Source organism: Haliotis rubra, unplaced genomic scaffold (genome assembly GCF_003918875.1).
Source record: "Haliotis rubra isolate DU_JTF1 unplaced genomic scaffold, ASM391887v1 Scf459, whole genome shotgun sequence".
Classification (NCBI taxonomy): Eukaryota; Metazoa; Mollusca; class Gastropoda; order Lepetellida; family Haliotidae; genus Haliotis; species Haliotis rubra.
The window spans coordinates 361,063-369,891 of NW_025767145.1; the positions used below are offsets into that span (position 1 = coordinate 361,063).

General features: G+C 41.3%; 1 protein-coding gene across 4 annotated transcripts; it reads right to left on the reverse strand.

The window, feature by feature from the left end:
- Positions 1–372: 372 nt before the first annotated feature.
- Positions 373–6,281, reverse strand: LOC124290154. Of its 4 annotated transcripts, none has more exons than XM_046726849.1 (4): positions 6,244–6,281; positions 5,305–5,478; positions 3,233–4,045; positions 373–1,980 (listed from the first exon to the last, which is right to left on the reverse strand). In XM_046726849.1, exons 2-4 carry the CDS (start codon positions 5,457–5,459, stop codon positions 1,341–1,343), a joined length of 1,608 nt encoding a protein of 535 aa, XP_046582805.1. In that variant the 5' UTR covers positions 5,460–5,478; positions 6,244–6,281; the 3' UTR covers positions 373–1,340. The 4 variants fall into 4 exon arrangements, with proteins under 4 accessions (XP_046582805.1, XP_046582804.1, XP_046582806.1 ...); XM_046726848.1 differs by lacking the exon at positions 6,244–6,281 and adding an exon at positions 5,935–6,040; XM_046726850.1 differs by lacking the exon at positions 6,244–6,281 and adding an exon at positions 5,864–5,980 and having other exon boundaries at positions 3,233–4,039.
- Positions 6,282–8,829: the final 2,548 nt, after the last annotated feature.

Consider the following 8,829-nt stretch of genomic DNA (forward strand, 5'->3'; position numbering starts at 1 on the left):
GGGATATTGCTAAAAGCGGTGTAAAACCATACACACTCACTTATGAGATCCTCCCCTCGTTGGAATATCAAAACAATGACATAAATAAAACAAATATTTGGCTTTATAACAGATATATAGTGTGTAGAATGAAAGATCAAGGAAAACAAATTACATACAAAAACATAAAATAATCAAATACCTGTATCGTTTCAGTTAAAACGGACAGTTATTTTGAGGTAATTACAAGTAAAACAGAAACATAGTTTAATTCAACTCAGAGATACAATGAATATATTCTATATTTGATACTTGGAGGGTTTTAGTCCTGGCCATGTAAATACGTTAAGACTCAAAACAAACGCATCTGTTTCCATCTAACTCATCTAAATCAAGAGAATACGTAAATAATTCCTTTTGAGATTCGAACTCCGACCCGTGTGATTCTCAGTGACATCACCACTCTCCTAATGATTACATCACAATCTGGCTGAAATATTGCCGATATGACGTCAAATTTTAACTTACTCACACACTCACTCTAATGAGTAGAATCGCGAATTATGTTGTCATGGAGAACGTTCTGGAATATTTTATGTGCGTTTCAGTTACTTCAGCCATGTTAAGGCGAGTATGCTCGTGATCAGGTTCCAATCATCTTTCAACGTCTTTTGGTTCACAACCTACTCTCCGTGTGGACGATGTACCCTGTAGCCCAAGTACGTAATCTCTTTCATCGGAGATCCAAACACATACCAACATGCAACATTTTCTTCCCATGAGCGGAGATCAGCATTTGTTATACAGTTGATATTCCAGCTACAGGTTTTCGCTACGCTGTGGGGAGGTTTAGATATGTACCGTCACGACACAACGTTAGTGTTACGTCATTTTATAACGTTATGTCACAACGTAGTAACAACGTTGCAAATTTACGTCCAGGAAAAGTGATGCTTTGGGCTCCTCACAACGTTATAACAACGTTTCTTATAACTTTGGGCCACGATAGTCTGTAAAACTTTTTTCACTTTGAGATTCTTTCTTCACTGTTCAACTACAGCTTCAGAACAGAACCAAAACAACATGCAAATTGACGAATAAACAGTGAAGTGAATCTCTGCTTTGTTTCGTATGTTCTGTTCACTACTGGGAAAACTATTAAACTGTTAACGTTAAATAGATCGTTAAGACAACGTTAAATACGTTAGCATGAACTAACTTTAACCTTGTGGCGACGTAAAAATGACGTACCACAACGTCAGGCCACAACGTTGTGACCAACGTAAATGGGAGTCCACAGAATAACGTTGTGACAACATGAAATTGTTAGCTGGGATAGCATTGTTCTTTAACACGCCCCATTATTGAGTCGAGACTGGCTTCTCCGCTTGAACATGAATACGCACGGTATCCGACCACGGCCCCTCACTCACCCCATCAAAATCTCGCATCATCCCGACAAGACGGATCCTCAGTAACAACGTATATGGCGCCATGTGCGGAGAAAAGTCCCATCTTGTCCGGCCGATGGAGACGTGCTTCGGGAATTTGTACAGTCTAAGGGGAGACGACTGTGTATCTGCTATTGTTTTCCATGATTCCGATAAGACACACTGTTTAAATCGAGTGGCGTTAGGTCCCTTGTTTTGCGGTGGTTCTTGCATGGATTGTATTTCGTAAAACATTCGCCTGAACTTCCCCGAATTTGAAGGTCTTTCCCATGTTATTCGCGTCTCGGTTGGTGAATCGGAGTGTATGTAATACTCTAACTTGTGAATATTAACCGCATCTGTGGACAAGCTGGAAGATGCGGCTGTTGCGGATGGTGCGGTTTTTGCGGAAGATGCGGTTGTTGCGGATGGTGCGTTTTTTGCGTAAAATGCGGATAGTGCGAATGTCAGGGGTTCAGCATCTTTGTCTTGTTTAGATATGTCACTTGTTCCCATCGCAGCTTCTTGGGATTTTTTCCATGCGTTTTCTTGAGACTTCGTGATGCCGCCCCTGCAACATAAAGTTTAATTGCCTTAAACTACGTAACTTGCGTAATGTTTATCCCACTTAGGTACACTACGTAACTGTCATAACAGTAACTTTAACGGCAATAAGGTTATCAGGTACATACCAGGTATAAAATCCCAAGTCACGTACAGTACGTAAAAGGGATAACAGTAATTTTAACTGCGATAACTTTATCAGCTACACACAATGTATGAAATTAACCCCTATGTTACTGGGATAACAGTAAATATATCTTCGATCAAATGATCAAACACGTATCAGACGTTATTCAGAGTCACGAACACTCCTTAAAGTTGATAACGGTCACTTGTATTGCGTTACGTTGATCAGACACGTATTATACGGGAAGTTGATTCCACTTACGTACGACACGGAAAATGGGTCATAGTCACGAAAATACGGGACACGTAGGGAATGTGTTGTAACGTTAGGTTACAAACCTGCATTTAGTACACCAAAGACAAATATGCATCCTGTTCGGAACAACACTTTCATAATCACTGGAATAAAATATTCATGTATGCATACAGGACGTGGGGCAGACCCGTTAAGATCCGGAGGCGGCTAACGGGATCGGGTGGTCAGGCTCGCTGACTTAGTTGACACATGTCATCGTATCCCAATTGCCTTTATCGATGCTTATGCTGTTGATCACTGGATTGTCTGGTTCAGACTCGATTATTTACAGACCGCCGCCATATAGCTGGAATTTTGCTGAGTGCGGCGTTAAGCAACAAACCAACCAACCAACCAACCAACGTGAAGCAGATGGTAGCCTTCTGCAGCTGGCTGAAGCGTTCACTCGTCACGCGTGTTCGAATCCCCACATGGTACAATATGTGAAGCCCATTTCTGGTGTTAAGGTGATATTGCTGGAATATTGCGTAAACCCAAATGGTATACTCACGCACAAACCCACACATTCACACACTATAAAAAGGGGGGCGGTGGGGTAGTCTAGTGGTTAAAGCGTTGGCTCGTCACGCCGAAGACCCGGGTTCGAATCCCCACATGGGTACAATGAGTGAAGCCCATTTCTGGTGTCCCCCGCCGTGATATTGCTGGAATATTGCTAAAAGCGGCGTAAAACCAAACTCAGTCAGTCAGTCAGTCACTCACTATAAAAAGGACCAAACACTTCATTTACAACGCTAATATCAATCAATCATCTTGTCCAGATTCGACTAATTAAATATCTTTAATACAGCTGAAATATTGCAATAATCAAACTTACGTTTCAATGAAGTGGACCTTAAACTCCTCACTCCAAGGACCCTTCTTGCAAGATGGCAGCCTGTTGTACCCATCGACAGCTCGAACGCGGAACCACATTTTCAGACCGTGTGTTGCACTTGATTGGTTGAGAGCCCATTTGGCATGTCCAATCGTAAGCATCGACTGAGTTCGAAACAAGCGAATAAACGGCTTGGCAGTGTCTATTATTTCTACCCAATGGTCGTCATCTGTTTCCCGATCGATCGGTTTGGTTATCGGTGTGACTGAAAGGAGTGGGTGGGACGACCAGTTTGTCTCAACCACGTAAATCAAACCAGTGAAGTGGGTCGCGTTTTCAGGAACACGCCATCTGATCTCCATGGCAGCGGGGGAGGAACTTGAGATGACGTGCTCATATTGTTCTATAACGATTCTTCCCGGTAACGACGGGTTGTGCTTCAATGGTTTCCATGACGCCCCATCTGACAAAATGGCGTCGTCACGAATGTTTGAGGCCGCTGGTGATGGGCGTGGAAAACCTGGAAAGTACTTCCGGTCTGACTGGGCTCCGGTCTGTGGCAGTGGAACCATTCTGTGTGACTGGGTGGCATCTTGAAGAGATACTGGAACAGACACTTTCTCAACATCAGCATCAAGTGATGAAGTTCGCTGGTCACCAATGAAACTGAAACTGGGCTCTGTATTATGTGAAACTGGTTCTGCTGATGTTCTGCGAGTTCCTCGAGATGTATGCTCTGGGTAAGCAGGTGGAGGCCCTTGTATGTTTGTATCAACTGACTGAATGGATGATCCACTTCTGAAGCTTCTGTAGCTTAAAGAGAAGTTGATAGTTAAGTGAACGTACGTATAATAAAAATCGCAATGTATGAGTGAGTGAGTTTAGTTTTACGCCGCACTCAGCAATATTCCAGCTATATGGCGGCGGTCTGTAAGTAATCGAGTCTGGACCAGACAATCCAGTGATCAACAACATGACCATGGATCTGCGGAATTGGGAACCGATGACATGTGTCAACCAAGTCATCGAGCCTTACCACCTGATCCCGTTAGTCGCCTCTTACGACAAGCATGGGTTACTGAAGATCAATATTCTAACCTGGACCTTTACGGGTCTCAAAATGTATGAAACAAGCATTATTGTTGGTCGATTGTTTAACGACGCTATCAGCAATATTCCAGCTATATGACGGCGGTCTGTAAATGATTGAGTCTGGACCAGACAATCCAGTGATTCACATCATGAACATCGATCCACGCAATCAACCAAGTCAGCGAGCCTGACCACCAGATCCCGTTAGTCGCCTCTAACGACAAACATGACTTTCCGAAGACCAATTCTATTTTTCACGGGTCGAAACTAGTATCACACACCTAACATAATAACACAACGGAAAAACATCGTTCTAATGCTCGCCAACAACGTATGACAACCATATAAGGTTACTAAATCGAGTAACATCCACTCATCTAGAAACCGACCATTGAAATCAAGGACACTTCGATCAATATTATAGTAGTAGTAGTAGTAGTAGTAGTAGTAGTAGTAGTAGTAGTAGTAGTAGTAGTGTGACTTTACTGACGGCTTCCATAGTGGACTTTTGTTACTTTATCCATTTAGGTTTTATGAGTGAATTGTTTTGTTTTATTCATCCGACGAGAAGTTATGTAAACAATATTACTAAGGAACAGTCTTTGTATCATTAATGAAGCTTTGTCCAGATATGTACTGAAGCCATGAAAATATATAATATAATAAACTATTCACCGTGGAGGGTACCCGTGACGATCCGGGTTAGAATTAGTCTTCAGTAACCAATACTTGTCGTAAGAGGCGACAAACGAGATCGGGTAGTCAGGCTCCCAACTGCATAGATCGTTGCTCATGACCGATTTACAGACCGTCGCAATTTAAGTGTAATATTGCTGAGAACGGCATTAAACAACAAACAAACAACGAACAAACGTGCAGGTCACTCTACCATCAAACTAATTCCCCATAGTGAAAGTTCACGGAGTTACCTCCCTTCCCCAACTTTGCTCGCCTCATCATCACACCTGTTCCCTGCTTACCTGCTGGTCGATGATGGAGGAAATATAACAACAAAGGAATCTCCGGATAAATCCTCGGGGTTGAGGCTGGACGGCGTCTGTATCCCTTGGTGTCGCATCCCCTCAGCAATGGCGGCCATTGTGTCGGTGTACGACGGGGGGCTCTCCTCCTCCATATCCTATTTTCAGCTTGGGCTGATAATTTGTAAAACCATCATGAATAATGTCATTAACAATGAACATGTCACATACAATTTAACATGAAGTACTGAAATCTTTGTATCTTGCGTATAGTGACCTTTTCACCACATAGTAATTACATGCAGCAATATTTCCGGGTTAATTACGTATCTCATATCAGTTACATTATTAGTGAACATTTAAAATGTAATTATTATACAAAAAATAATGTTTTTTTCCTACAACGTTATCACAGTAGCATCATAATTTCTCTCCTGTCACTATTAGACACACTTTAGAAACACATAAACAGACACATATATCGTTTCGCTGTTAGTACCGCATATCGCAAGGGATGCTCACATTTATCAAATCAAAATGAACGTAATGAAAGACTTACTGAATATGTGAAGTGTTAAATCCTTTGATGGTAAGTATACAGTGGCTATGTACAGAGACAGTGTAACTTACGTTATATAGGTCAGTATCGTATCTGGATGTAGTCTTGCGCAACCTTGACTATAAGTAGCTTCACGAACAACGCCTGAAAACATCCGAGACGCTCCCACTTACAGCTCAGCGCAGTCGCGCTGACTCAAAGCAAGGTCAAGGTTGTTTATATTGTCCATGCTTTACAATGTTATGTTTGCTTTTACAGTTACTCACTGATACCCTCACGTGTCGACGTGTGAATTACGCATGATATGTAACGAAAGTTTCGCAATTTACACTATGCTATCTGAGGCCTCAGATTTAGACGAGTGTCTGTCGTGAGCTAACCTGGCAGCTGAGGTCCATGTCAGCTCGATAAACAGTGGGCGTCGCGGTATCCTCCCATTACGCAGACAGCCAATTCGCAGACACCTTAAAACAACAACATTTACGGTTCAGTGAACAGATTATCTACTACCTGTTACCTACACATTATTATGGAATAGTCCAAATAAAAACACAGAAACTATCTGAAGCTTTATTATTTATTTTGAAAGATGGACGAAAAGACAGTAATTTGAATTTTTAATGCTGCAATATAAACACAGTTTATTTTCATAAACATTTCGGTTTAACCTTCTTGTCTAACGGGAGTCGGCATCATCATATTGAAAACATTAACTTAGCTATTAGAAATTGCGACACTGTTGTATCGTATAAATCAAATAAAGACAAATATGAACCCAAATGTTTTTCATATGGAATAAAGAAGTTATATGTTTTGCACACAATATTAAGATATAGGACAAGTGCACTTAACTACGATCTATGACTAGACAGTGGACTGTTCCATTTTACCCGTAGGTGTCACCCTAATTAACCTTCTAGTTCAGTGTCTGCCAATTGGGTGTCTGTCAAATGGGTGTCTGTCAATTGGGAGATAACCGTGGGCGCTGCGGTATCCTCCCAAAACTTCCACATCCCAAAACTTCCACAGCTTGTAACAACAACATTTCTGGTTGACTGCACACACTTTAGCATATTGACTTCCCCAGTCTGTAATCGTTTAATCCATTAATCAGTGATGAATACAACAATTACTTAGTAATAAATTATATATTTTATTAAGGCAGGGTTATTAACAAAATACATATCTTTTCTAGTTACATATAACAGTCTATGTAGAACATTTATAGAACTTGCGTCCTATAGTGTCCAAGATTTCACATTTGACAGTCATAACTCTGTCACTCTGTACTGCCTTCTGTAGAGTATGGTGTAGATCAACACGACTGTGATAGGGCCGTTACGGTGATGACATTATATACCGCCACAGTGTCACTGCCGCAACATGCAGTCTTTTGCCTATTACATATTCTTTAAACATTCTGAAATATTTGACTGACAGATTTCATTAAATCATCTTTTAAAGTAAACATATAAAACTGGCTACTATTAAAATTGTCACTGCCGTTATTGTGTCATTACCATAACAATTAATGCCAATGACCATACCAAGGCAAAACCTGATATACATGCACAGTTATGCAAATGCGAGGGGAAAACTTACCATAACTCTTGCGCCACGTGTTCTTCTTTCACTGTCCAGCGAGGAAATGGAGTTGCTTTTGGGGGCAACTCCACATTTCGTGTGGGCAGCGCTTTCACCCTGTGACTTTCCAGCATATAGTTTACCAGCAAATGCCACTCCTCTGTCTGCACAGCTCACATTACACACGTGTACGATGATTCATCAAAAGAGTTATAACATGTAGACTGTGTTTCAGAACGACTCGGCAAATTACCTGTTAGTGGAAACTGAACAGGCAGACCCAGTTGTATTTGCAGATCGATTCTGATTTCATAAAGATCAAGGCAAACTTATCGTATGGAGGTGATTACTTGCAGTTTGTCATGGTTACCAATTATCGGTAACGATTTGTGACTGTCGTTATCAGCAATGTTTGACAAAAATATTAATCTGTCTATCAGTGTGTTTATTATGGGGCGGGTGTTCGGCACTAATGTAGAATTTTATTTTTTTTGTGATGTTACGTGGAGGTATCATCAAATGTATTCAGGTGCTCGTGTCACAAGTGGGGAAGTGGGGTAGCCGAGTGGTTAAAGCGTTCGCTCGTCCTGCTGAAGACCCAGGCTCGATTCCCCACATGGGTACAATGTGTGAAGCCCATTTCTGGTGTCCCCCGCCGTGATATTGATGGAATATTGCTAAAAGCGGCGTAAAACTAAACTCACTCACTCGTGCCACAAGTAAGAACTGATGTAGTAATTAGAGACGTTATGAGGTAATGTAAGTAGAAAGGCCTGCATGGATTTACCGTTGTCTCCCTGTTAACGGTTTATAAGAACTTGGAGTTGGGCAAAACCTGACGAGAACAAGACACCACTCTATCATAACGATTTAGTTGGTACACATACGAGAGTTTTTCAGATTGTGGAATTGGATCCAGATTTGGGAGGAATGGTTGGATCTACGATCAATGGCAATCAATCGCAAAGTAAAAGCAGCGTGCGTCATCTGGCATCATTTTGACTTGACTACAAAGACATCCTATTAATGGACAATATCTCAAAAGGTGACACCATCAATGGTCTAAGTTGTACTAATCTGCTCAGGTAAATGCAGGGTACTATCAAAGCAGGACGTCGAGGGATTCTACTCTAGATTGCTTCATCTAAGGCTTTTGTCTTGCAGAAATGGCTGGGCGGAAGAGAACATTATATGGTTGTGAGACAGACAGATTTTACCACGTTTACGTTTCTAAATATACTCTCCCAAAAAAGAAACGCATAAAGGAATTTTAACTGTATTTTTATGTTTATTTTGAAACATCTTGTAGGCTTTATGAGTCAATGAAATATAGCGAAATTGCACACTGGGAATGCAGACTTATCCGTCTTTGGCACCAACTC

Excerpts from the sequence above, each read along its gene's own strand:
- LOC124290154 (XM_046726849.1), bottom strand. The coding sequence starts at position 5,459 with ATGGAGGAGGAGAGCCCCCCGTCGTACACCGACACAATGGCCGCCATT. Across the intron at positions 4,046-5,304 it reads CCTCCATCATCGACCAGCAG|CTACAGAAGCTTCAGAAGTG; the intron begins GTAAGCAGGGAA and ends CTTCTCTTTAAG. Across the intron at positions 1,981-3,232 it reads AAGGTCCACTTCATTGAAAC|GGGCGGCATCACGAAGTCTC; the intron begins GTAAGTTTGATT and ends TTTATGTTGCAG.